The 26965-nt window shown below is 51.1% G+C and overlaps 2 protein-coding genes across 7 annotated transcripts in view; one reads left to right on the top strand and one right to left on the bottom strand.

Annotated features, from left to right (window-relative positions):
• Positions 1-1096: 1096 nt before the first annotated feature.
• On the bottom strand, positions 1097-9817 carry NLE1 (notchless homolog 1). Of its 4 annotated transcripts, none has more exons than XM_045983779.1 (13): positions 9743-9817; positions 9480-9623; positions 8294-8511; positions 7641-7720; positions 6758-6834; positions 6490-6587; positions 5986-6178; positions 5389-5524; positions 5195-5241; positions 3405-3607; positions 2216-2375; positions 2032-2102; positions 1097-1411 (listed from the first exon to the last, which is right to left on the bottom strand). In XM_045983779.1, the coding sequence occupies exons 1-13, from the start codon at positions 9758-9760 to the stop codon at positions 1399-1401; spliced, it is 1458 nt and encodes a 485-aa protein (XP_045839735.1). In that variant the 5' UTR covers positions 9761-9817; the 3' UTR covers positions 1097-1398. The 4 variants fall into 4 exon arrangements, with proteins under 4 accessions (XP_045839735.1, XP_045839736.1, XP_045839734.1 ...); XM_045983780.1 differs by having other exon boundaries at positions 2028-2102; positions 9737-9780; XM_045983778.1 differs by having other exon boundaries at positions 9737-9780.
• A 4789-nt stretch (positions 9818-14606) lies between these two features.
• UNC45B (unc-45 myosin chaperone B) overlaps positions 14607-26965 on the top strand; it is a 31606-nt gene continuing 19247 nt past the window's right edge. For all 3 annotated transcript variants that reach the window (XM_045985995.1, XM_045985994.1, XM_045985993.1), the window contains exons 1-7: positions 14607-14774; positions 15309-15345; positions 16508-16683; positions 17738-17827; positions 21838-22005; positions 22583-22751; positions 26473-26643. In XM_045985995.1, the coding sequence (XP_045841951.1) occupies positions 14607-14774; positions 15309-15345; positions 16508-16683; positions 17738-17827; positions 21838-22005; positions 22583-22751; positions 26473-26643 (979 nt within the window). The remainder of the gene's footprint in view (positions 14775-15308; positions 15346-16507; positions 16684-17737; positions 17828-21837; positions 22006-22582; positions 22752-26472; positions 26644-26965) is intronic.

Below are 26965 nucleotides of genomic sequence, written 5' to 3'. Positions count from 1 at the left end.
GCAGCTTGTAGCTTGTCAACACCAGACCTGGGCTCGGGAAGGACAGGGGGCAAAGTGCACAGTTTGGGGGCGCAATCTGATTTCCTCCTGGTTCTTCCTGGATGTGAGGGCATGGACAAACCATTTAAGCTCCCCAGGCTGTCTCAGGGACGCGAGAACCCTACAAGCACGATGGCAGGGTTACCGTGAGGCTCCTATGAACGCACCGTAGAACAAGGGCCCAAGCAGGGTAGGAACTCGGCAGTCGGCACCCCCCCTTTGCCCTTTGTGCAGCCTCACTGTGGAGACCTCTGTGCCAGGTGGGAGACTGAGAGGCACAGCCAGACCTGAGAGCATGGTGGGGGGAGGGAGAAGGGGTTAGAAACATCATGGCCATGGCCCTGAGTAGTCTGTACAAGGTCATTTTGAAATTCACCCTGAGCTGATTGCCTGAGCATCAAAACAAGAGAAAGTGGAGGCAGGATGCTTGCAAGGCAAGGTTCTGGTCGAGTCTGAGGACATCCGGTGGGATTCCCTCCATTCCGTGAAAGCCCTCCTGGACCAAAGAATCATGGTCCCCTCTCCTGCCATACCCATTGCTGCTGCAGTGATCCCCCCTGCACACTCTGGGACAGCCGGGACAGCTGTCACCTTCCTCTCTGTACCCCGAGAGCCCAGCACAGGACCTGCTGCACGGTGGGACCTCGAGAAGAGTGCTGTGTGGGAGGGGGCGGAGAGCACATCACCCCGTGGTGATGAAGATGGTCTCATCTCTGCTGTCCAGCAGTTGTATGCTAGTGTCGCAGGACTGCATTCCTAGCCACCCGGGACCCTGGGGAACGGAGACAGCTACATGTGGCTGGCATCTACCATATCGGACAGCACGGGCTGTTTTCCTCTGGCCACCATCCCGTGGCTTCAGCCAGTCTCCCCACCTTAACTGGCCTTTCCCTTGTAGGCACAGGAGAGAGAAGAGAAGCAACTTCCTGGTTAGTAGCGTTTCGGTGCAGCCCAGAGGGAGGGGTTAGACAAACGGATGTAGCATAGTCCTCTGGTGAGCCTTGGGATTCTAGGACAAGCAACCACAACCTGAGTACACAAAATAGAAGTGATTTATTTGGTCACAGAATCTTGGGTCTGACACTGAACAGAAAGAACGTTTAGGAAAGAAGAAGGGGCGACAGCAGGGCTCCATAGCCTGGCCCCCACCACCAGTGATGGGATGGCCAAGGGCTGAGCTCACTGGTAGTTCCCTGGGACCTGCACTCTCCAGCTCTGGGGAGGGACCCCCCTGGGGGCTGTCCAAGGACAGCAGGCCACGCTCGTTAGCAGAGTCACCACTTTGACCTTTGGTCTGTGTCGGGGCAGGCAGCTGGCAGAGGCAAGTGCAGGTGGGGGTCCCCGAGAACTTGGGATTTTTCATCTTCTCCATCTGTGGGAGAAGGGGAGGGAAGAGCATGGGGATATCATCTTGGGAAAGGGAGGCTGCCAGATAATCCCAGGAGCCCATGACAGGGGGAGAGCCTGTGGTTCACTCAGTCATTGAAAGCCTGGCTATCATCTCTGCTCCAGCTACCCAAAGTCAGGTGAGGTACCCACTGCCTGCCCCGGCCAAGGCCTCATCCCAGGGCCTGGCTGCTCGCATGTCCACGAGGGTCATCCAATGGCAAACAGTGACGGTTCTTTACAAGTACACGTGCTTCAGCTTCCCAAGGCTGTTCACCTCCTATCTTTGATCACCCCGTCTACTGAAGCTTGGTAACTCCTATGAGGCAGGTGAACCGCGCTCTGCAAGACTGCACAGTGAAAGCCAGAGCCAGGATTGGAAATGAGAACTACTGCCTCCTGCTGGAGGGCCCCTGGGCTCACCCCCCGGAGAGCACTGTCAGGGTCTCCCATATTCCCTGGAATTCCGCACCCGCTCTCTTAACCACCAAGAGAACCTGGCGCCACACACTGTCTTTGGCCCCTGGAGAGCCCTCGGAATTCACCAGAAGGGAAAGGTGCCAAGAGTGACCGGCTTGAGGGCAGGAGAGCCAAGCACGCACTCACATCCGGAGGCATTTGTCCTTTCCACCACTTGCCACCCTCTGGCCATCCGGACTCCAGTCAACAGCATACACCTAAACCGAGGTGGGGGTTGTGGGAGGCAGGTCAGCAAGGAGGGTGGAGGGCACAAGGGCCAGGCTTCAACCCCACCACCTACCCCACTTCTGCTCACAAGGGTCAGTCATACCTCATCCGCGTGGCCTGGCAGGTCTGCGGCCAGCTTCTGGGCCTTCACATCCCACACCTTCAGCGTGCTGTCACTGCTGCCGCTGACCAGGAGCCGGCTGTCAGCTGACCACGCAATCTGGTACACAGCAGCCACGTGGCCACGCAGAGAAGCCAGGTACCTGGGCCAGGAAAAGGGGGAAGACGGGTTTTAGGTCTTCGAACCTGTCTGAAGGGGCGCCTATTCCGACGGCAGTGGTTCTCAACCTTAGTTGCACATTGAGAATTCCCTGGGAATGTTTACAAAATCTCACTGCCTAGCCCCTATCCCAGGGTAATCGTTACCAAGGGCATAAAGATTTTATAAAACTTTCCCAAATGAGCTGCTTCTGTAGCATGTAGCAAATGAGGCTTCTGTAGGCCTCTTGCCAGGCCTCTGTACCTGCACAACCAATGGAGCCACCTGCTTAGCCCATCTGTCTGACAGCCCCCTAACACAGCTGCCTGCTGGCAGGTGGCATGGAATTACAGTGGGCCAGGAGGAGTTCCACTTGGAACTTTCTGATCAATACAGATTAGCTACATCTATTTGGACAAGATTAGGCCTCCCTACATCCATTTCCTATCTTGAAAAAAAAAGGGCTGCCATGTGGCCCCAGCAAGGGTCTCCCTCATCCCCTTTCTCTTCTTGCCTGTGCCTCTGCCTCTCCTCTGATCTAGTTCACCTCAAGACCAGGGCGCCTCATTACACTAGTGTTTCCCGGACTTTAATGGGAGCAGACTCACCCAGTGACCCTGTGAAAATCCAGATTCTGATTCACAAGGTCGGGGTGGGGCCCGAGGTCCTGCATTACTATGGAGCTCCCAGATGCTGCTGCTGCCGGTATGCGGACCACACTTGGAGGCGGCCCAGGAAATGACTACACCTCAAACTTGCACTTCTGCTGCATGCCTGGCCGTCTTCAGGTCATTTTTCTCCTTTGATATGAAAGGAGCTAGCATTTCAGGGCCCATTTACTGCCAGTTCTAAATATATCATCGCACCTAAGCCTGGTAATGTAGCTGAGAGGTAGGGGTCTTCATATAACAAAAGAGGAAACAGGTTCGGAATATCTAAATACTTGCCAAGGCCACACAGCCAGTAAGTGGCAGAGCCAAGCTCCTTCCAGAAGACTAGGGCCCTTCCTCTCCCTCCCTACGCCCCCACTCACTTGCCCGTCCTGCCGTCCCACAGTTTGATGGACTTGTCGAAGGAGGCGCTGGCGACAATACGGGAGTCAGGGGAGAAGAGCACCTGGTTGATGAGGGCTTGGTGTCCCGTCATCCGTGCAAGGGGCTTCTTGTCCTCTGCTGGGAACCACAGGAACAAGGTGAAGTCGTCTGAGCCAGACACCAGCCTCTCTGGGCCCTGGCCCTAGGAGAGGCAGAAAGCACACCGTGTTGGACATGGCGTCAGACAGGAGAGCCCCACCTCAGCAGCAAACACACCCCGGATGATCCCACGCTGGCACTAGGAGAAGTGAAGCCTGGCCAGCTACCAAATCATCTGGGACCCCTGACAAGTCACTCCCCCCAAAAGGAAGTTTTATGCACATGGAATGATTTTAATCACTGTACACAATTACAAGAAAAAGCAAGGTACAGAACAGTGTGTTTAAAAAAGGGAAGGGGGGCGCCTGGGTGGCTCAGTGGGTTAAAGCCTCCGCCTTCCGCTCAGGTCATGATCCCAGGGTCCTGGGATTGAGCCCCGCATCGGGCTCTCTGCTTGGCGAAGAGCCTGCTTCCCTCTTTCTCTGCCTGCCTCTCTACCTACTTGTGCTCTCTGTCTGTCAAATAAATAAATAAAATCTTAAAAAATAATAAAATAAAATAAAAAAGGGAAGGTTTAGGGCAACTGGATGGCTCAGTTGGTTAAGCATCCTACTCCTGATTTCGGTTCAGGTCATGATCCCAAGACGGGCTCCATGCTGGGCATGGAGCCTGCTTAAGATTCTCTCTCTTCTTTGCAAACCCTGCCACTCCCATTCTCTCTCTCAAAAAAGGGATTTTAGGGCACCTGGGTGGCTCAGTTGGTTGGGCGACTGCCTTCAGCTCACATCATGATCCTGGAGTGCCAGGATTGAGTCCCACATCGGGCTCCCAGCTCCATGGGGAGTCTGCTTCTCCCTCTGACCTTCTCCCCTCTCATGCTCTCTCTCTCAAATAAATAAATAAAAATCTTTAAAAAAAAAAAGGGATTTTACATGTGGATGTGTATGCATGTATATGTATGAAGTCTTTGGAAGGAAACAGAATGCTTCTAGAAGGAATGGAAGGGCAACAAATGGGAGGTGGGAGACTTTTTTTTTTTTTTTAAGAGGCAGGCAGAGAGAGGGAGGAAAGCAGGCACCCTGCTGAGCAGAGAGCCCGATGCGGGGCTTGATCCCAGGACCCTGAGATCATGACCTGAGCTGAAGGCAGAGACTTAACCCACTGAGCCATCCAGGCACCCCGAGATGGGAGACTTTTTTACTACTTTTTGTGTTCTTTGCTCCCTGGAACACATAAATGTGTTACTCTGAATAAAATAAAAAAGAGAGGTGCTTGGGTGGCTCAGTTGGTTGAGGGTCTGACTCTTGGTTTCAGCTCAGGTCATGACCTTGGGGTCATGGGACCGAGCTCTGTGTCAGGCTCCGTGTTCAGCAGGAAGACTGCTTGAGATTCTCTCTCTCCCTTTCCACCCCTCCCACCCCGACTCGTGCTAGTGCTCCCTCTCTCAAATAAATAAATCTTGAAAAAAAAAAAAAGAAAAGAAAGAAAATGTAATAAACAGATAAGCAAATAAATGAAACAAAATGATTAAAACGATCCCTATATATTAGGATTTTAGGAGTGTAAACTAGGATCATCATGAACTTTCTGGAAAAGCAAAGGGGGGAGGGGCCTGGGTGTCTGCAGTGTTTCAGGGACCCATGGAGAATGAGGACAGAACTGGGCATGCTGGTAGCCGGCAAACACTCACCCACACAAGGTTGTATCGCCTCTGAGCCCTGTCCTTCAACTCCCGCACTGTGGCCAGGTACCGGAGGGGAGAGGAGATGAGCAAGCCAATTAGAAAATCCCATGCCAATGGCAAACACTGCGGCCCAGGTCTGAATCCCGCACGCTAAGCCAGAGAAGTGGCTCCTTCCCAGGCAGCCCTCCCCGCCCACTCACAGGACCCCTGGAGGTCTTGAGCATTCACTGAGGCCTCAGCTGGCTCAAAGGCTCCTGTGCGCAGGGCATAGTCAGTGCTGAGCGCCATGGTATTCACCCAGTGGCTGTGGCCTTGCAGGGTTCGGCACAACACACCCTAGGGCAGAGGGAGTCAGGTCAGACACACTCCTACCCCACTCTCCACCCTAGGGAACCAGTACCCCCAGGTTAGTCCCAGAGACAGTGATGTGGGACTCAGAATCAGGATCCTCATTCACTGTGATCCTGATCGAGTCACCCCTCTGGGCTCAAGTCTCTCCTGATGTCTAAAATGAGCGTACTGGGCCAGATCACAGTTTCTGGAAGTATGTTTCATGGGAAGGAAGTGAAGGATATAAGAATACATGGGCTCCAGTCAGGTAACTCTGGGATACTGCAGGTTCCCGACAGGCTTCCTGCAGCGGGAACATCTGGGCCGTGCTAACACTGGAATCTCCACTATCATGAGCACCAACCACAGGACCCACTGGCCAACGTTCCTTCCAGCCCTGGCACCCTGTGGCCTGAGATTTCCCCAGGCTGGGTTCTGGACTCTCCCACCCCCACGCCGGCTCTTACATCGTGAGCCCTCCAGACTTTGATGGTGCGGTCCTGGGAGGCAGAGTAGAGAAGGCCGTCCCCTCCCCACCGGAGACAGGTGACTGACTGCGTGTGCCCGGTGAGGATGCGCTCACAGCGGCCCACAGTCGTATCCCAGACCCGCACGCTGCCATCCTTGGAGCTGCTGGCCACATAGCGGCACTCTGGGTTCCTGGAGAGCGGGAGATGTGACCTCACTTCTGCCCTGGCAATGCCCACAGCACCTCCCCACGCTTAGCTCAAAAGCCGCAGACAATGACGTGAGAGCTTCCTGACCCACGATTAAGATGCGCTGCAAGGCAACTCTCAGACCCCACAACGAGCAGCCCCTCTCAAGCAGCAACACAGGCTTAGAACACCTGCCCCACTGCCCCCCATGCCATTACTGTCTGTCAGGCTGGCTGTCTCGCCCCCGCAGCAGGGGAGAGGACAGTTTTGAACCCCAAGCTGCTCATCCCCCCCAACTCGGTCAGTGTCACTTACGCATGGAGGGGCTCCCAGCTCAGGCCTGTGATCCACTTGCTGTGGCCAGCGAGGGGCCTGCCCACCTGCTTCCCTGTGCCTGGGTCCCACAGGAGAATCTGAAGGACAGAAGCTTACTGAATAACCCTCCCCGAAATGTCCCTGGGCCCGCCAGGGGTCCCCGCTCACTGCCCCCAACCCACCCTTCCCTGAGGACCCCCGAACCTGATTTGACCCAACTAGGAATGGAGGCCAGAGTCCCAGCCTAGTTACCCTGACCACCACCTACCTGGCCATTCTTGCAGCCTGAGGCCAGCTTCTTGCCGTCTGGGGACCAGGATATGCTAAGCACCCAGTGTCTGTGTCCTAGGAAAGCAGGGGAGGAAGAAAGGAGGGAGCACATCTATCTCTATTCCCTGTGCCTGGCAGTGCCTGACCCTCCTCAACTAGTCCCCGAATAAATGAGCAGTTGAAAAAAGGAGATGAGGGAGGGTTTCAGGCAAAGGGAGAACCCACCCCAAGTGCTAAAGCCATGCATTCTGCTGCAGAAATAGCATTTCCACTTTCTATTAATTCCTTACACGACACATGCTATAAAGCATTTGCACACGTCCTCCTTTGTAATTGTCAACACAGCTCTAAGGTATGGAGCAAGAACGATCCCCAATTTTTCAGATGATAAGAGTGAAGCTTGGGAGGCACGACCTACGCACACAAGGTCACCCAGCTAGCATGCGCTCCCTAAGGCCAGAAGCATCAGCGCCAGCTGGGGCCTTGACATGCAGATTCTCAGGCCGCATCTCAGAACTAAGGAGACCAAAACTCTGGGGGTGGGGCCCAGCAATCTGTATATTAACAAGCCTCCCAGCTGATTCTGATGCACAGTCAAGTCTGAGAACCACGTAGAGGATGGATGAAGCCAGGTTCTCCTTGCTACTAGCCATCAGCACAACCCACAACCCCACACTGACTCTGTCTGGTCCAGTCTCTGCTTGTTTGCACGTGGCTAGTCGGGCTCGAAGGGGCGGTCTCTACCTAGAAACAGGTAGCTGCTAGCTGGCTATGAAGGGGCTGAATCGGTTCTGGGCCTCCTTAGGAACTAAAGGGCTGAGTAAATGATCACACGCCCACCCATGGGTTAAGACTCCCTACATAGCTAATTGCGTACTGACCCTGGCATGTGAAATGCGGTGTCTCAGTGCTGAGATCCCAGAAGCGCACAGTGGTGTCTCCGGAGCCACTGGCCAGGTACCTGGGGAAGAAGAGAGGCCACCTCATCTCTGCAGTGGGGACAAGGGGTAGGGCCAACACCAGAATACTGTGTATGTGAGTTTCTGCTGCCTAGTCAATTGTCTTCTGGGCACAGAATCTGGGGCTGGACTTTCCTCTCTCACCCGAGAAGGAGAGAAATGTAACACGGATACCATCTCGGAGAAGACCCCAGGCGGCCATTTCTCTCCTCTTCCTTTCTAAAAGGAATGGCCATAGCTATAACCAGGTTTGAAGCTTCTCATTATCCTTGTACAATTGCAAAAAGCAAAGAAACTCAGTTTCATAGATGATGAATTAAGTTAGAAAGGGGCTTGTCTAGGACCCACAGCTAGGGAGTTTGCAACTCAGCTCTCCTGAGATCAAGTCCAGGAAGGACTCTTCCAAGGTGGGTGTCCTTTAAGACCAAACCCCACCAGGGATGTCCCTTATTTGCAATTTGTGCCCAGAGCTCAGGTCTTTGATAGGCAGCCTACTGATTTTAACTTGGGGGTACCCTCCCCACCCCAACCTGAGGCTGCGCTCCCACACTCCATGATTCTGCAGCTGTCCTTACTTTCCTGTGGGGCTGAAGGCCACAGAAATGACCGCCTCACTGTGACCTTCCAAAGAGCTGGTGCAACGGGTCACAGCACGGACCCTGAAGATGGCCTGTGGCTGGTAGATGATGTCAAGGACCTTCTCTGTCTCCACTGCCTGTGACTCCAGCGTCTTCCCCAGTGACGAGATGATCTCAGCATCGTGGACATAGAAAGCCAGTGGCAGGGGATCCTCCTGGAGGGCAATGGCAAAGGGCAACTCCTCCATCAAAGGATAGGCAGTAGCTCGCCCCACTGAGCTGTGGGCCGGTGAAGCTTTACTCTTTTCTGTTTGGGATACCCCCCACCATGCCCACTGAGCAAGGCCTTTTTTATCCTCAAAGAGTAAATGCAGAACAATTACATAGTACTTTAAAATTCTTCATCTTTATCTTACAACAACCAGGAGAGGTAGGCATCAATACTCCCACCTGACAGATGAGAAAACTGAGGCTCAGAGCAGCTACAGGTAATTAGCCCAATGTCCTACTGCTAATGACTAGTTCAAGTGCTTCAGAAAGAAAGTCCTTAATTAGCGTTGATATACAGGATTACACAGCATTTTCTAAATCACCACATTATGCCCTACAATGTGTTAAGAAGCATCCAAAAAACTGGTTGAAAATGCAGACTGTGCTTTACCCCCAGAGTCCCGGTGTAGTAAATCCGGGGTGGGAGCAAGTTACTGTGTTTTTTAAGCGCCTAGACCCACCGGAGGGCAGCATTTTGATAAACCCTGGCTTAGAAGAGCAAGCGTTGTGAATCTGACATTTGGGTTCCAGTTCCAAATCCACCACCTACTGCGTGGCACCGTACAAATCACTGAATGCCTCCGGGCCACTCTGTAAAATGGGGATATTAGCGAGGAGCTACGGCGTGGAATCTGGCGATGCACCCAATGCGTTCAAAATGCGGTGTTTCTCCCCAGATGGGCCCTGGTGGTTGGCGCGCAAAGCGCCGTCACACTTTAGATTAGATCTCCTGATCCTCCCCCGAAGTAGATGGCCCTGCCACGGACGAGGCGCCAGGGTGGTTCACCCACTGTCGCTGAGCAGCGGAACCCCCGAACCCCGGACCTTGGGTCTCCCAATCCCCTGCGGGCGGGACCCGGGCAGGGCGGCCCGCCCAGTGGAGGGATGAGGGGCCGCCCCGGCCGCCGCTCACCTGGGCCAACAGCGCGTTGCACACGAGCTGCAGCTTGTCCGGGGTGATGTCCACCGGGACGTCGAACGGGGAGCCCAGCAGCTGCCCGCCCTCATCCTGGAACTGCACCAGCAGCCGCTGCACGTCGCCCGCCGCCGCCTCGTCCTGCGCCCACAAGTGCGGGGTCAGCCACACCGCCCGACCGGAAAGCCCCCACTGCCGCCTCTCTCCGGCCTCGGGGACCCCGGACCCAAGCGCCCCCGCCCGCACTCACTTACACCCACCGCCGCAGCGGCCGCCATCCCGCGTCCCCACGTGGAGGAGAAATACTCCGGAGGGACTGAGCGCCGCCCCCGGGGTCGGGCGGCGCGGCAGCCCGCGACATCGCCCTCTGGTGTGGCGGAGGGGACGTGCACGCCGTGCTCTGCCTGGCGTGGCCGTGGATGCGTCTGGTACCCCGCTCCGCAATCTCCCCTTGGACAGGTGGCAGTGGCCTCATTCAGTCGCTCCCAGTGCCATGCGGGATACAAACGGCCTTTTGTCTCTGTAGAACAGCGATTCTTGCCCCACTCCACAGATGGGGAAATTGAGGCTCTGCGCGGTTAATTGATTTTCCCCAAACTCAGAGACAGGAAATGGCAGAAGACTGAATTGGCTTGGCTCTGGGCAGCAGCAACCTTGCAGGGACGACTTACAAAACCAGAGCCTGGGGGCGGCTGGGTGGCTCAGTGGGTTAAAGCCTCTGCCTTCCACTCCGGTCATGATCCCAGGGTCCTGGAATCGAGTCCCGCATCCGGCTCTCTGCTCCTCAGGGAGCCTGCTTCCTCCTCTCTCTCCGCCTGCCTCTCTGCCTGCTTGTGCTCTCTATCTCTCAAATAAATAAATAAAATTTTTTTTAAAGATTTTATTTATTTATTTGACAGAGAGAGATACAAGTAGGCAGAGAGGCAGGCAGAGAGTGAGAGGGAAGCAGGCTCCCTGCCGAGCAGAGAGCCCGATGCGGGACTCGATCCCAGGACCCTGAGATCATGACCTGAGCCGAAGGCAGCGGCTTAAACCACTGAGCCACCCAGGCGCCCTAAATAAATAAAATCTTAAAAAAAAAAAGAATATTTACAAATCTAATATAGTTTATAAAAAACAAAACAAACAAACAAAAACCAAAACCAGAGCCTGTTGGCTCAAAGGCAGAAATTATCATTCTTTTTCAAATGGATCAAATCGATTAGTAATTCTTGAATACAAAAGCAAAAAGTGTCTACATTTTTCAACACTCTAAAGCAATAGCAACAATGATGGGAATGATAGCAATATGTCAGGCATTGTTCTAAGTGCTTCACACATATAACTCAGTAATCCTTGCAAAAACCCTTCTGTCCCCCGCCTTACAGATGAGGAGCTAAGGCAGAAACCCGCTAACATGAGGGCTCTTAACAGAAACCTGGGCTCTTCCTTGGAGCTCTCCAATCCCAGCAGTCTCCAGCTCTGTCAATCTGGCCTCCTTAACCTGTTCCGAATCTGTTCTCCCCATCTCCTCTCTCACACTCCGGGCTGAGTCACCATCGTTGCCTACAATAGCCTCTTAAATTGCCTCCCTGTTTCCACTCTTGCCTCTTCCCAAACATCCTCTATATTGCAACCAGGGTGATATTTTTCAGACCAAAGATGTGGACTGTCACTCCCCACCCTAAAACCCTACAGTGGTTCCCATTACAAACAGAACAAAGGTCAAACTCCTTCTGTTGGTCCACTCAGCTTTGCTTACCTCTCTGGCCACTGCTGTCTCTTTAAGATCAAATTCTTCTGGCTTTTCTTAGTTCTTCCAAGTCGTGACCCTTCTTGCTTTGGTGCCTTCGTCCTTGCAGATTTCTCTGGAACTCTTACAGATTGAATTGTATCACCCCCCATCCCAAATTCAGAAGTTGAGTCCCCAACCCCCCAGGGTCGCTATACATGGAGATGGACCCTATATGGGGATATTAAGGACTAAATGAGGTCATAAGGGTGGGACTCTAGTCTGATAGGACTAGGAGGAAGAGATACAAGATATCTCTCCCTCTCTGTATCTTTCTCTCTCTCTCTGCCCCACGCCCCCTCCTCACACAGAGAAGAGGCCATGTGAAGATAGTGAGAACATGGCCATCGACAAGCTAGAAAGAGAAGCCAGAAAACCAGAAACCAATGTTGATGGAGCCTTATCTTAAACTTCTAGACTCCAGAACTGTGGAAAAAAATACACTTATTTTTCAAAAAAAATTTCATTTACTCAAGCCATTCTGCCTGTGGTATTTTCTTACAGCAGGCTGAGCAAAGACAGGAACAATTCCTCAATCTTCAGGTCTTGCCTGAAATATGCATGCATTCATTCAACAAATATCTCTGCCAGACATTGTTCTAGGAACTCTACATGTATTAACTCATTTAATCATTTACTCAGGAAACCTCTGAAACAATGTTATGTTTCCCCATTACGTGTTTTCAAAATATCTTGGTATTCTTTATATTTAGAATTCACAGATCCATGGAATTATTTCATACGTTCATTCAGTGAATATTATTGAGTCCCAGTGTACACACTGTGATAGCTGCTTGAAATACGTAAGTGAACAAAATAGACACAAATTCTTGTCCTCACAAGTTGGTCTCGGCTTCCACTGTCATTCACACTTCCTGCTTCATAGTAGATGCTTAAGAATTGCTTGGGGTAGGGGCACCTGGGTGGCTCAGTGGGTTAAGCCTCTGCCTTTGGCTCAGGTCATGATCTCAGGGTCCTGGGATCAATCCCTGCATCCAGCTCTCTGCTCAGTGGGGAGCCTGCTTCCCCTCCTCTCTCTCTGCCTGCCTCTCTGCCTACTTGTGATCTCTGTCTGTCAAATAAATAAATAAAATTCAAAAAAAAAAAAAAAAGAATTGCTTGGGGTATGAGTTACCGAATCAGGATTTTTGGGTATTGTTTTGTTTTTTAAGAATTTACTTATTTACTTGACACAGAGAGAGAGAGAGCGAGCTACAGAGCAAGCACAAGGAGGGGGAGCAGCAGGCAGAGGGAGAGGGAGAAGCAGGCTCCCACTCAGCAGAGAGCCCAAAGTGGGGCTGGATCCCAAGACTCCAGGATCACCACCCGAGCCAAAGGCAGACACTTAACCAGTTGAGCCACCCACGTGCTCCTGAATCTGGATGTGAATCTAAGATCCCTTGGACCTGAAGCTGGAGAACTTGAGTTTTCTGCCAGTGGCAGGATCCTTTATTACGTAACTTTGTTGCTACACAGAGCTTGCCCCATTAAGGGGCTCAGGGTTTAGGACACCGTGATGGCTGGAAATCCCTCCCTACATTCATTCATGTATTTATTCAGTCAACAAGCATGTATCAGATAAATATGCATCAGGGCTGGGCCTTGGGTCCAGCGGGGCAGTAGAACTTGTCCAAGGTCATAACTGTGTGTCCAAGGTTACAGAGGGTGGAGGAGAATCCAGTGTAGGTGACCCATCTAGGCCTTTTTCAGTGCACTCCTCTGTCCCGGTCAGGTAGTTTGAGGATAGGTGCGGGGAAGGGCCAGAACGGTGGTAAATGAAGCAGGACATCGGCATGGAGACCCTAATCATTCATCCATCCATTCATGGAAGAGACCGCACTGGCCACCGACTCTGCCAGGTTCTGTGCCCAGTGGGGAGGGGTGAGAGATGGTGGCCAAACCACATGAGATGCTGTCCTTTGTTCTTGCCCCCTGGGAGGGAGCTCACAGCCCAGGCATGGAGACACTGGAAGGCGAGAGAGTCCAAGCAGGAACAGACTCAGGTTTGTCTCGGGAACCCTCAGTCAGATGTGGAGAAAGAAGTCCTTCCCCAGGGGGACCTGCTTGGGTGGTGAAAACAGTTCTCTGTCCCAGGAGAGTTCCCAGGTATTTGGGGGTGGGGTACTGTCCTTGGGCTCAGGGAATTCCCAGACTGACCCAGCTCTCATCCATGGAGAAGACTGTAGTCTAGCCGGGGGAATGCAGAGCCCATCGTCAGGGAGCTCCCAGGGAGTCTGATGGGAGAGGTTGACTGAAAGTTTCCACTCCATATAGAGGGCAGAGGCAGGAGAAGACGTGCACACTGAAATAAAGCCCCCACTTACACTAAACCGAGTTTGCAAGCCCTTCTTTCTTTCTGAAAAGGAAGGACCTTTCAACAATGAGTGCAGGAGGGGTAGGGGACTTGCGGGCAAGTGGAAGTCGGGAAGGAACTCTCCCCCCGCCCCCCATCCCTCCTCCCTCCAGAAGGGCATTTCTGGAAGTCTCCAGTTGGTCCTGGACCCAGGCAGCTGCTCTGTCTAAGTCTGCCAGCCCCTCAGCTGTCACTCTGCTCCCAAAATAGCAGTGGTTGGGGGCAGGGAGAGGAGATTGTTTATCTGGGATGGAGGGGGACAAGGGGCCTTATAACTGTGCCTAGGGAGGGGGTCTCCCTCCTTTCTGGATCTTTCTCTCACTTTTTGTGGTATGAGTGCCCGAGTCCAGGACAGCCCCTGAACAGGACGCTGGGGCAGAGGTAGTCAGTGCTCCCACGTGGTAATGGCTATCCAGTCTGGGGTGGAGGAGGGCCCTCAGTATCAATGACAGACTCCAGGGGCACCTGCCCCTGTGGCCAAATATGGTCTGGAGTCACTGGCAAGGGCGATAAAGCCTCTTGGGTGGGGGAGGGGACAGACCAAGGCTTGCTGTCCGGGGGTTCACGAGAGAGCTCAGAGGAACAGCATCACAGGAGGACAGACCAGAAGCACTGTCTTCTAAGAAAGTGAGGCCACCTGGGGGGTTCCTCAGACCAGGGAGGGAGAAGGGGGACCGAGAGGAACTTTTAAGTCTTGCAGTGAGAATTCAAGCCTTTGGTGGGGTGGGGGGGGGCTTCACCTGTCCTGCTGGGAGGGACAGAGAGGGAGGCACAGGGACTCTAAGACTCCCTCAACCATGCTCTTCTCCAAGCAAATGCTATAAAGTCCTTCCGGGGTAATGGATTTTGGGGTGCTGTGGGGGGTGGGTCCTTTCCAGGCAGAATCCTCACCTTCCATCCAGGTGGGAGGAGACCCTGGAGCTCCAGACCTCAGGTCAGGAGTCCAGCCCTGGGTCTGGAGGGAGGGGCCAGCCAGACAGAGCTGCTCCCTTCCTGACAGATGGCAGAGGTGGAAGCCATGCAGCTGAAGGAGGAAGGGAACCGGCATTTCCAGCTCCAGGACTACAAGGCTGCCACAAAGAGCTACAGCCAGGCCTTGAAGCTGACCAAGGATAAGGCTCTGCTGGCCACGCTCTATCGGAACCGGGCAGCCTGCGGCCTGAAAACGGTCTGGAGCGGGCAGGGTGGGAGGCCGAGGGCCGGGAGGCAGGGGTGCGGAGGCAGTCCCCAGCCTGATGGGCATCGTGCATTGTTCCAGCCCTCGCTCCTGGACCCCTCAAGTTGGAGAAGGGCGCCTCCCACTGCCTCCTAGACCCACTGCCTGACCCACTCCCGGGAGAGAGAAATTCCTCCAGTTGGGAGTCAGCCTCATGAGCACTGGCATCACGCTGGGGTTTTTATATGTTATTTCGAGGCGTCTTACTAACAGCCCGGTTAGCTACCATTTTGTGCCCATATCGCAGATGACAAACTCAGGGCTCAGAGGGCTCCATAACTTGCCAAGATCTCCCAGGTAATTAGCGGCAGAGCCCGGATTCAAACCCAAGATTGCCTAATGCCAGAGCTCATCCTCTCCTCCATGCCCAGCCAAGAGGCTGCCCTTTGGGGCCCCTGACAGCCAACAGCTCCTCAGCAAACCCTCTCTGGCTGCCTTAACCTTGCCCACCTTAACCTTGGCTCCTTCTTCTTCCTCCGCTCTCAGGAGAGCTATGTTCAGGCGGCTTCAGATGCCTCAAGAGGTGAGTGCCCCTCCCCCAACCTCTGCCTCCACACCAGCATCCCTGTTCTGTCTAAGAGGCTCTTTATCAATGGAAGGAATTACAGGTCATGTAAATGTCATCCTAGGCATTGTAGGTGAGGCTTCACATGTCCAGAGAGGCAACCCCTAAATTTTTGCATTTTTGCAACTCGCATTATATATTAAATCATAAGTCGAGGGAGATTCTTTTGTACAAAGATGTTTCCAACAATCCTTATGTCATGGTAAAGATACACCCTTCTCTGCTGTAAATTAGGGTATGCTCCTCCAGCGGCTCCCAGAACAAAGGCATGAGCCCAGTCCCATTGTGGAATCGGGCTCCCCAAGGGAAGGAGGGAGGCAATAGCTCGTTCCACAGGGACCAGAGAGAAATGAATGTTAAAATCAACAACCAACAACAACAAAAACCTTTAAACTTAACTTTCACTTCAACTTAGACTTAAACTTCAGTCGTGCCGGCTTAAGTGCATCATCAAAATGGGAAGACTGCTCTTGGCGGCAGGTTTTGAGTTCTGATCTGGTTACTATTCTTTTAGGAGAAAGAGAGATAGTCTGAAGTGAATTCAGAAGGGAGGAAAGCAGCTGGAGAAGGGCCTGGAAATAATCCTCTGAAGAGCAGTTGAGGGAAGCGGCAGTATTTAGCTCAGGGAAGGCAATCCCAGGTGGGATGGAGAGCTGCCTTTAATACCTAAAAGACTGTGTCACAAGGAGGAAGGATTGGATTTCCTCTCAGGGGTTCCAGGACTGAACTTAGGACAAAAGGGCAAACTTATAAGGAGATATATTTCAGGTAGGAAGAAGGAAGGGCTTTCTTGATAGAGCTACTTGGCTGCCTTGAGAAGGAGGGAGCTCCCCACTGCTGGAAGTATGCAAGTACCTGTTGGGTGAGCACTTGGCTGGGATCACGAAGTAGCAGAGACTGAAGCATTAGGTGCTAGATGAGATGACCCTTAAGCTCCCTTCTGACCTTGATAATGTGATTCTTACTGCCTCCCTGAAAAAGGGGAGCCTTGGGCCAGATAGTCCCCATGGGTGAATAATGTCCACTGAAGACACAGAAGCCCTGGAACTGGGGACAGCAACAGGGAAGGGAGGAAGGTGGTCTGCAGCCCAGGCCCCTGAGACCCTGTCTCCCTCGTTAGCTATTGACATTAACTCCTCGGACATCAAGGCTCTGTACCGGCGATGCCAGGCCCTGGAGCACCTGGGGAAGCTGGACCAGGCCTTCAAGGACGTGCAGCGTTGTGCCACCCTTGAGCCACGGAACCAAAACTTCCAGGAGACACTGAGGAGGCTCAACACCAGCATCCAAGAGAAGGTGAGTTGGACCCCTTCCCACAAGCCTTGGCCTGCTTCCCCCAGCTCCTAGTAGGGACAAGTTAGGGAAGCAGGACATCAGGGGAGGTCTAACCTACCTCCCCACTCTTGGATGGAGTAAACACATGGCACAGGTAGGCACCATAGAACAGCCAAGCAGATGCATGCATCCAGCCATCTTCAAATGATCAGAGACGCTTGTTCGAGGGCGCAAGCCAGTCAGGACCAGACCACGGGTTTCTTAAATTTCAGGTGGAGGTTTCAAAAAAAAAAAAATTGGAACTTGGTATGTATGCAACATGATCTTCCTCTCTTCCTAGGAGGACCAAGGCAGTATTGAGGAGAGGTATTGCTGAATAATAAAGAGTCAGGAATTAGTAGGAACAGGAAATCTTTCCTAGGAAAATGGATCCGAGCACACTGTCCAGAGTGTAGACTCGGGGAGTGCCCCGAGATGGGATGGCAAATGAGAGAGCCCCTCAGAGAAAATGAGCCCAGGATGGAAATAGGCAGGACTGTGGACCAGCAGACCAAGTAGTAGGAGGTAGAGAAGGAGCTGGCAAATGGGGCGTGATGATCAGTTAGGTCACTTTCTGGTAGATTCAGAGCACAGGAGTTGGGGCTACGCGTGCGAGGGATGAGACATCCAAACATGACGGTTTTAATTTATGTGAGGAGATGTTTCAAAACCGCTTCAGGTTTCTGATCCTGGACACCTAATTCTGTCTCAGCCCACGTGTGAGTATATACTAGCTAATTATTAACTAGACTGCAAAACTGGGTAATAATCTGTAGCTTTCCGAGACTTGTGATGACCGAATGGGATAGCGAACTTGACTAGACGATCAGCCTTATGGGGCAAGGACTTGGTTTTGTTCACCATTTTACCCCCAGCATCTGCAACAGTGGCTGGCACGTAATAGTTGCTCAGTAAATGTTTGCTGAATGAATGAGTGACAGTGTAGGGGCCCAGAGGAGATACCCTAATATTTACTGAGCCGCCTGGAATGTGGACCCCTAGCTGCCTCCTTCCCCACTCCCTCCTCTCTCCTCAGCTCCGTGTGCAGTTCTCCACGGACTCCAGGGTACAGAAGATGTTCGAGATCCTCCTGGATGAAAACAGTGAAGGTGACAAGCTGGAGAAGGTGAGTGCTGGGCAACCTGCTGACCAGCAGAGGGCGCACGCGGGACTCCCCCGTAACTGCACTTCCCCTGCAGGCCCCGCCCCATCTCTGGACAGTGAATCCCTAACTGCTTGCGGGAGGGGGGTCAGAAGGTGTCCCCTTGGGAAAAGGTTAAGCACTTGGGAAAATTCCCTTATCCTGGCTAAGGGCCTGGAATAGAGTGAGACCCATGAGGAGAGAGTCGTGTAGCCGGGTTGGAGTCTTTATATAAATTGTTGATTATTTCATCATGGATTTTTTTCTTTTTTGCCTTGTTTTGATTTTGATATTTTAAAATACTGCATTAAATATTATTTATCTTCATTGCTGTTCTTGGTGTCCCTGTAAATTTTGCACCCAAGAAGTGCCTCACTTGTCATAGCGTGGTTTCCACTGTGAGATTGTTACAAATGGCACGATAAAATAATGTTCTATTCCATTACAAAATACAAAAATTTACCCTGAAATATGAAAATATTTCATGATGTCATCCTCTTAGCCAAACTTGTTGCCTTTTTTTTTTTTTTTTTAAACGTTCCCATCTGGTCTTTCTGCAGAGGAAAAAAGTTGAACATCTCTGAATGTTTTATATTTATTTTATTATGATTTTTTTAAATGTTAGCTTCCTTTAAAAAAAATTATTTAATTGACAGAGAGAGAGCTAGAGAGGGAACACAAGCAGGGGGACTGGGAGAGGGAGAAGCAGGCCTCCTGCTGAGCAGGGAGCCTGATGCGGGGCTTGAACCCTGGATCCTGAGATCATGACCTGAGCTGAAGACAGACGCTTAACAATTAAGCCACCTGGGTGCCCCTTTGTTAAGGTTTTTAATTTATTTATTTGACAGAGAGGGAGACAACAAGAGAGGGAACACAAGCAGAGGGAACAGCAAAGGGAGAAGCAGCCTCCCCACTGAACAGAGAGCAAAATGCTGGGCTCGATCCCAGGACCCTGGGATCATGACCTGAGCGGAAGACACTTAACTGAGCCACCCAGGCACCCCTGAATGTTTATATTTGTAAGAATTTGACAGACAGTGCCTGGGGAATTTGTGTTAGTTTTATGGTCAGTAAGTTCATATAATATGCAGATACCTTTAAAACAAACTGTTGTGAGGACTTAGTGAGTTGTTATTGATAAATGTGCCTGGACAAGTAGAAAGCCCTTGACTGATAGAATGGTGATCGCTCTGGTGGGGCTTGCCTAGGCTTCTCTCACCCGCCTCCTCCCCAGCATCCCACTCCTCCTATGCTTCCTCGCCTTCTCCTTCTCCTGCCTCATTAGTTCTTCCTGCAACCTCAGATTCTCAGGTTCTGCTGAGGCTGCCTCTCCTGATCTGGGGCCAAGATATATGTATCCGCACGGCTTTTTTTTTTTTAAATATTTATTTATTTATTTATTTGACAGACAGAGATCACAAGTAGGCAGAGAGGCAGGCAGAGAGAGAGGAGGAGGAAGCAGGCTCCCTACTGAGCAGAGAGCCCAATGCGGGGCTCAATCCCAGGACCCTGGGAACATGACCTGAGCTGAAGGCAGAGGCTTTAACCCACTGAGCCACCCAGGCGCCCCTATCCTCACAGCTTTAAGGTGGGAAGACACTGAGGAACTTTCTAGCTCAACTGACTAATTTTGGAATCTGGGATCCAGAGAGGTGCCATGACTTGCCCAAGTTCATGCAGCTAGTGAAAGACCCGCGGATCCCCTTACCCAAGAATTCAACACTGCCACAGGATGCAAACAGCAAGAGGTTCTTTATTGCTGCGCGGGCGCCTGCGGGTGGTCAACAGCTCCTGCTAGCTGAGCACCCCAGGCTGGCGTGGTGCAGGGTTTTTATAGACAGGTACAAACAAGTTTTGGATGAGACGGAGCTGATTGGCTGACAATTTGAACATTTGAAAAAGGCATACTTGGTGTTTACGGATTGGCTTTGGGAGACCCGCGCGCGCAAAGAAAAAGGCGGGAAAGGGAAACAAAGAGGGGAAGTTAGGCCTTGTGATTCAGCAGAAAAGTATCCTGTCTACGTGACTATGCAGCCCCCCCCCCCCCCCCCCCCCCCCGCCTACGTGACTAACGTGACTATGCGGCCCCCTGCCTGTGTGGTCAGGTATTAGGCCATATCTTACGAGAAAGCTGTTTGCAGGGAGTGCCCTATCTTGCTAAGAAACAACTATTATGAAGTTACCAACTAACATTGTATTGAGGGAGCCAAGCGGTTACAGAAAAGCAAAAGAGCAGTTAGTTAGTTACATCCTAAAAGCCAGGCAGTTACAGAAAGGCAAAAGAGCAGTTACATTGAATTCAACCCTGGGGGAAGCAGTTACATTGAATTCAACCCTGGGGGAAGGGTCTTTGCAGGCAGGGGTACTCTTTACACAACAAAGGAGCAGTTAATTAGTTGGCGAAGGGGGGTCTTTCACTAGCACAGAGCAGAATCAGATCTCATACCCAGAACTTTCAAGACCTATCTCCTGCTCTCTCTGCCCACTACGTTCCACCTTCCTGAGAACCCTTGTAACTTCAGATTGCCCCGAACAGGTACACAAACTCCAAATGCAGGACCATATTCAAGGGAGAATTTTATTTTATTTTATTTTATTTTATTTTATTTTATTATTTTTTTAAAGATTTTATTTATTTATTTGACAGATAGAGATCACAGGTAGGCAGAGAGGCAGGCAGACAGAGAGGGGGAAGCAAGCTCCCCACTGAGCAGAAAGCTGGATGCAGAGCTTGATCCTAGGACCCTGGGATCATGACCTGAGCGGAAGGCAGAGGCTTTAACCCACTGAGCCACCCAGGCGCCCCTCAAGGGAGAATTTTAAAGGAAAATAATTCTCCATGTAAAACACTTCACTTCTGTTAAAAGATTAAATGGAGCATATTAATAATTTAAAGTTTATTTGAGCAAAATCGATTCGAATGGGGTAGCCCCGAAACAGGAAGTGTTTAGGAGCTCTCCACCCACAGGAGCTGGGGGAAAGACTTATAGAAAAGAGGTGGGACCAGAGCAACTAAACTATTTGATTTACTATAGCTTAAGCAGTTACATTACTTGGGAAAGCGTAGTTGGCTGTGACTGGTTGTTTCTGAGTTTTGATTTCTTTTTTTTTTTTAATTAAAAAAAAATTTTATTTACTTATTTCAGAGAGAGACCGGGGTGGGGAGCAGGCAGGGAGAGCGTAGCAGCCTGCTGGATGAGCAGGGAGCCCAATGCAGGGCTCTCGATCCCAGGACAGCAGGATCGTGACCTGAGCTGAAGGCAGACCCTTAAACTGCTTGAGCCACCCAGGCACCCTTAAGTTTCAATTTCTTAACCGTGAGACATTATAGGCTTAGGTTTGGGTTTGCTTACATTAGTTTCTAGGGCATTAAAGCCACTCAGTCTAGGGCCTCCTTGTTTAATTCATTTAACACCTCAATACCTTTTTTTAGTCTTTATCCATAAGCATATATCCACAGTTTTGTTTTAATGTAAGTGCAATCAGAGTGAACCTACTATTTGGATTCTGTTTTTCAGTGTTTGTTTGTTTTTCCCCAAGCTGCTGGGTCATCTTTTTATTTATGACTTCGGTGGCTATATTTTGTTGAGTTCGTCTTTATGCAAGGAGTTTTATTTCTTCTTTTGAATCATTCTGAGGCTACATCACTGGGAGTTTGATTACAAGGAAAGAGTCCATATGTTTTGAAAATCCAGTCCTGGTGTCTGAGTGGCTCAGCTGGTTGAGCATCTGCCTTCAACTGGGGTCATGAACTGAGGGTCCTGGGATCGAGCCCCACATTGGGCTCCCTGCTGGGCAGGGAGTCTGCTTCTCCCTCTGCTCCTCCGCTCTAGCTCTCTCTGTCTCTCACTCGCGCTGGCTCTCTCTCAAATAAATACCTAAAACCTTAAAAAAAGAAAAGGGTAGGAAAGGAGATCCACTCCTTCCACCAATCCCTGCATGGGCTCGCACCGCCACACCTCCTCCATGGCCCCCATTGTGTCCTCCCGCCTCAGGCTGCCAACAACCTCATCGTCCTAGGGCGTGAAGAAGCAGGGGCTGAGATGATCTTCCAGAACAACGGAGTGGGCCTGCTGCTGCAGCTCGTGGACACCAAGAGGCCTGAGCTGGTGCTGGCTGCCGTGAGGACCCTCTCGGGCATGTGCAGTGGCCACCGAGCGAGGGTGAGGGCCTGGGCTGAGGGCTGAGGGTGACATGGGGGTGGGGAGCGGCTGGCAGAAATAGACCCTGGTACAAAGTCTAAGTTGTGTCTCCTTCCCCCATCCTTGACTGTATGGTCATTGTATGGACTGTATAATTGTATGCAGAGATTGGTCATCTGCATTTCTCTTTGAGCTGGAAATGCCTTTATGCAAAGGTAAGGTTATTGAAAGTGGTTTATGGGGCAGAGCTGAATGCAAAGGCTGTACGGTTGGCATTTTATCTTACTAAATCTTCCAAACCCAGTTCATATTGTGCACTTGGAGGACATTTCAATGCGGACTCACCACATCGCACATGCTTAATGGCCCCGGGTGGCAGGTGGCTCCTGCGTCGGACAGCCCAGCTTTCAGCCTCTGGAAAGAGGTGTAGCTTGGAAAGCTAGGGCTTTCCCAGACTGTGGAGTCCAGGAGGCACTGGCTGCCCGGGGACATATCCCCTCTGCGGTGCAGGGTGAGGCTGGTCATCCCCTACTTCCTTACCTGCATGGCAGCTGGAAAAGGGACAGGCAGCTGACGGTGGGTTCTGCTGGGTGTTTAGGCCACCGTGATCCTCCATGCGGTCCGGATAGATAGAATCTGTGGTCTCATGGCCGTGGAGAACGAGGAGATGTCTCTGGCCGTCTGCAACCTGCTCCAGGCCATCATTGACTCTCTGTCGGGAGAGGACAAACGAGAACATCGGGGGAAGGAGGAAGCCCTGGTTCTAGGTAGGAGATGGTCTTCTGTGTTTGTCAAGGGGTGGGGGCCAGGGACAGTCAGTCGCCCCCACTCCGACAGCTCAGTCCTTGTATGTGGAGATGGTTTGCTTTTATTTTTATATTTATTTTCTAATTATAAAACTAATAGAGGCATAGCAACATCGTTTTCAATAACGTAAATTTTTTTTTTTAATTTTTTTTTTTTTTAAGATTTTATTTATTTATTTGACAGATAGAGATCACAAGTAGGGAGAGAGGCAGGCAGAGAGAGAGAGAGAGGAGGAAGCAGGCTCCCTGCCAAGCAGAGAGCCCGATGCGGGACTCGATCCCAGGACCCTGAGATCATGACCTGAGCTGAAGGCAGCAGCTTAAACCACTGAGCCACCCAGGCGCCCCCGTTTTCAATAACGTAAAAGTGGAGTGGGGCGCCTGGGTGGCTCAGTCAGTTAAGCCGTTGCTTTTGGCTCAGGGCATGACCTCAGGGTCCTGGGATCGAGCCCCACATTGGGCTCCCTGGTCCAAGGAGAACCTGCTTCTACCTCTCCCTCTGCCGGCCACTCCCCTGCTTGTGCTCTCTCTCTTTCTGTCAAATAAAATAAATAAAACCTTAAAAAAAAATTAAAAAGTAGAGGCAACTCAAGGGTCCACGCAGGGGTGAATGGAGAGATAAAATGGGGTCTATACACACAATGGAATGGTATTCCACCTTCAAAAGGAAGGACATTCTGACACAGGCTACAACATGGATGGACCTTGAGGACATTATGAGAGTGCAGTAAGCCAGGGATGAAAAGATCAGGGCTGCTTGATTCGACTTATATGAGGTATCTAGAATAGTCCAAATCATGGAGGCAGAAAGTAGGATGGTGGCTGCCAGGGCTAGGAGCAGAGGAAATGAGTTGTTTAGTTTTGGTTCTCACAGGATAACAAAGTTCTGGAGATGGATGGTGATGACGGCAGCAAACAATGTCAATGTTCTTTTTTTTTTTCTTTTTTAAAGATTTCATTCATTCATTTGACAGACAGAGATCACAAGCAGGCAAAGAGGCAGGCAGAGATAGAAGGGGGGAAGCAGGCTCCCTGCTGAGCAGAGAGCCTGACACAGGGCTCCATCCCAGAACCTCGAGACCATGACCCGAGCCGAAGGCAGAGACCCCAACCCACTGAGCCACCCAGGCGCCCCAGTGTCAATGTTCTTAATGCCAATAAGCTGGATGCTTACAAATGGTTAAAATGAGGGGTGTCTGGGTGGCTCAGTTGGGTTCCCTGCTCAGCAGGGAGTCTGCTTCTCTCTCTACCCCGCCCCTCACTCCCCCACCTCCTTGTGCTCCCTCTCTCTGTGCCAAATAAATAAATCCAATCTTTTTAAAGATTTTAAAGATTTTTAAAGATTTTATTTTTATGTATTTATTTGACAGAAAGAGACACAGCAAGAGAGGGAACACAAGCAGGGGGAGTGGGAAAGGGAGAAGCAGACTCCTCACTGCGCAGGAATGTGGGGCTCGATCCCAGGACCCTGGAATCGTGACCTGAGCTGAGCATGACATTTAGTGACTGAGCCACCCAGGCGCCCCAAATAAAATCTTTTTTAATTTTTTTATTTTTAATTTTTTTTTAAATTCTTGTAAAATCTTTTTTTAAAAATGGTTGAAACGATGGGTGCCTGAGTGGCTCAGTTGGTTAAGCGACTGCCTTTGGCTCAGGTCATGATGGAGTCCCAGGATCGAGTCCCTCACCAGGCTTCCTGCTTGGCAGGGAGTCTGCTTCTCCCTCTGACCACCCTCTTCCCAAGCGCGCTCTCTCTCTCTCTCAAATAAATAAATAAACTCTTTTAAAAAATGGCTAAAATGATAAATTTTATTCATGTATATTTTACCACAACTAGAAAAAAGTAACAGAGACGTATTGGAAAAATTTAGAAATATGTAAAGACAAAAAAAAAACAAAAACAAAAACCAAAACCCTATCTGTAACCCCACTCCAGATAATTATTACCACTGCCATGTGTGTCTTTCCAGTCTCTCTTTTTTTTTAAGATTTTATTTATTTATGTGACAGAGAGATAGTAGGAACAGTGGGAGTGGCAGAGAATGGGAGAGGAAAAGTTTGGGTAGAGAGCCCAATGTGGGGCTCGATCCCAGGACCCCGGGATCATGACCTGAGCCGAAGGCAGACGCTCAACCAACTGAGCCACCCAGATGCCTAGGACTCCTAGATTCCTTCTTTCTTTTTTTTCTTTTTCTTTTTTTTAGATTTTATTTATTTATTCAGAGAGAGAGAGAGTGTGTGAGAGAGCACAAGCAGGGGGAGCAACGGCAGAGGGAGAGGGAGAAGCAGGCTGCCCGCCAAGCAAGGGGGGCAGGAATCTGACTGAGCCGAAGGCAGACGCTTTACTGACCAAGCCACCTAGGTTCTTGATGTGGTTCTGACTTACTGTTGTAATAGTCAGCAAGTCATTCTTTTTCTGTGCTAGAACCACTGGAGGGTCCGAGATGCCCTCACTTGTATAACTGGTGGTGAACTGGAGATGCTGTCCAGGACACCCTGGTTTTTCTATTTGTGGCCTCTCTAGTGGGCAGCTTGGGTGTCTGTAGAGCATGGTGGCTGCATTCTCAATGCACAAGCCCCAATGTACAAGTGCTTTTAAGCTCCTGGGGGTGCTGTAAGTCCCATGACCAACCCGGGGCCAGAGTGCAAGGGCCCAAGAACCCGGATGCTGAAAGGGGTGGGTCGTGGGTGGCCACAGTGTTCTTGGGAAATAGAGAGATGTTGGACATCTTTGCTAAAGAATTCTTCGAGATGCTGATTTCAAATCTATCTCCTTGTAGCTTCCATCCCCCTCTGACTCCAGTTCTACCCTCTGGAGCCTCACAGAATAAGTCCGTTCTCTCGCCCTTCTCTGGGAACAAACTATCATGTCCACTGATGACTTTCCTTGTCCAATTAAATAGCTTCAACCTTCATCTGTCATTAATATGACATTTTTTGGAGATCCTTCCTTTTCCGCGTACCTCCCTCCCTCCCTGCTTCCCTCCCTCCCTTCCTTGTTGTCTGTCTGCTTACTTTCCTGCCTCTCTGCTTTCCTCCTTGCCTTTCCTCTCTGCCTGCCTCCCTCCCTCCTTCCCTGCCTCCCTCCCTCCCTTCCTTCATGCCTGCCTCCCTGTCTGCCTTTGGCTCCAACCTTAGAATGAGAACAAAATTCCCTAAGATGTAGAGAAGTCAGACAGGGCAAAAGCAGGAAAAAGCATTTACCTTTAATCCCCCAGGGCAGGGAAGATGTGGCATCCCATCTGAGGCTTGATTCAGGCTCCCAGCAGGTCTGGATCTGCAGGGAGTAAGATGTCTGTAAGGAGTCTACATTTCTTTTCTGGAAAACATTTTGTTCAATCGGTTTATTAAAAACTACATGAAGCGTCCCTGTCTCCCTGTCAGTCATGTCTAAGAATAGGGAAATTCCTAAGAACTAGAGCTGTTCAGGGATGGGGTGAGCTGTCATAGAAGTCAGAACACAGGGCTGAGTGACTGGAGGCCCGCTTGGGGGTATTGTCTAGGGATTTCTCTCCCTTTTTTGGGGTGAGATGGGCAATACTATACCCTCCTGGAAAATTCCAACATCCAGGAAGCACTGGATTTCTTGTTTCCGGAGTCCTTCTAGAAGCCTCTGCCATTGTGGGTCCTATAGCTCTGAGACTCCCTCCTCTCTCTTTACCCCTGTCCTCTCCTTCCTCAGACACCAAGAAGGACCTGAAGCAGATCACCAGCCACCTGCTCGACATGCTGGTCAGTAAGAAGGTGTCTGGCCAGGGCAGGGATCAGGCCCTGAACCTGCTCAATAAGAATGTCCCCAGGAAGGACCTCGCCATTCACGACAACTCACGTACCATCTACGTGGTGGATAATGGTGAGGAGGTGGGAGGGTCTGGGGCTCAGGGCAGGCTTTGGAGGGGGCACCAGGGTCTTTGGCTCTGAGCAGAAAGCAGAAGAGGTGTGGCCCTTGCCCGGAACAAGGCATGAGCAGTTAGGAAACCCCAGGGGCTGGTGAAAATACAGATCAAGGCACAGGTCTGAATTCAGGACCTGAACAAACCCAGAAAATGTCCAAACACACTGGAAAACACTTGGGCAGAGTTACCTCACCAAGGGGGAGGGGGTGATGCCAGAGACAAACAGGACTCCCCCAACCATGGGGTAATGTTCCTGAAATCTTGCGGTTGGCAACATAC

Source organism: Meles meles, chromosome 18 (assembly GCF_922984935.1).
Source record: "Meles meles chromosome 18, mMelMel3.1 paternal haplotype, whole genome shotgun sequence".
Classification (NCBI taxonomy): domain Eukaryota; kingdom Metazoa; phylum Chordata; class Mammalia; order Carnivora; family Mustelidae; genus Meles; species Meles meles.
Note: the sequence above shows the minus strand (reverse complement) of the source record. Positions and strands in the feature narration are given on the sequence as shown.

Coding starts and splice junctions, on each gene's coding strand:
- NLE1 (XM_045983778.1), bottom strand. CDS start 9,760: ATGGCGGCCGCTGCGGCGGTGGGT. Junction 8,512..9,479: donor GCAACGCGCTGTTGGCCCAG/GTGAGCGGCGGC, acceptor ATTGCCCTCCAG/GAGGATCCCCTGCCACTGGC. Junction 2,103..2,215: donor TGCCAGGCCACGCGGATGAG/GTATGACTGACC, acceptor ACCTCGGTTTAG/GTGTATGCTGTTGACTGGAG.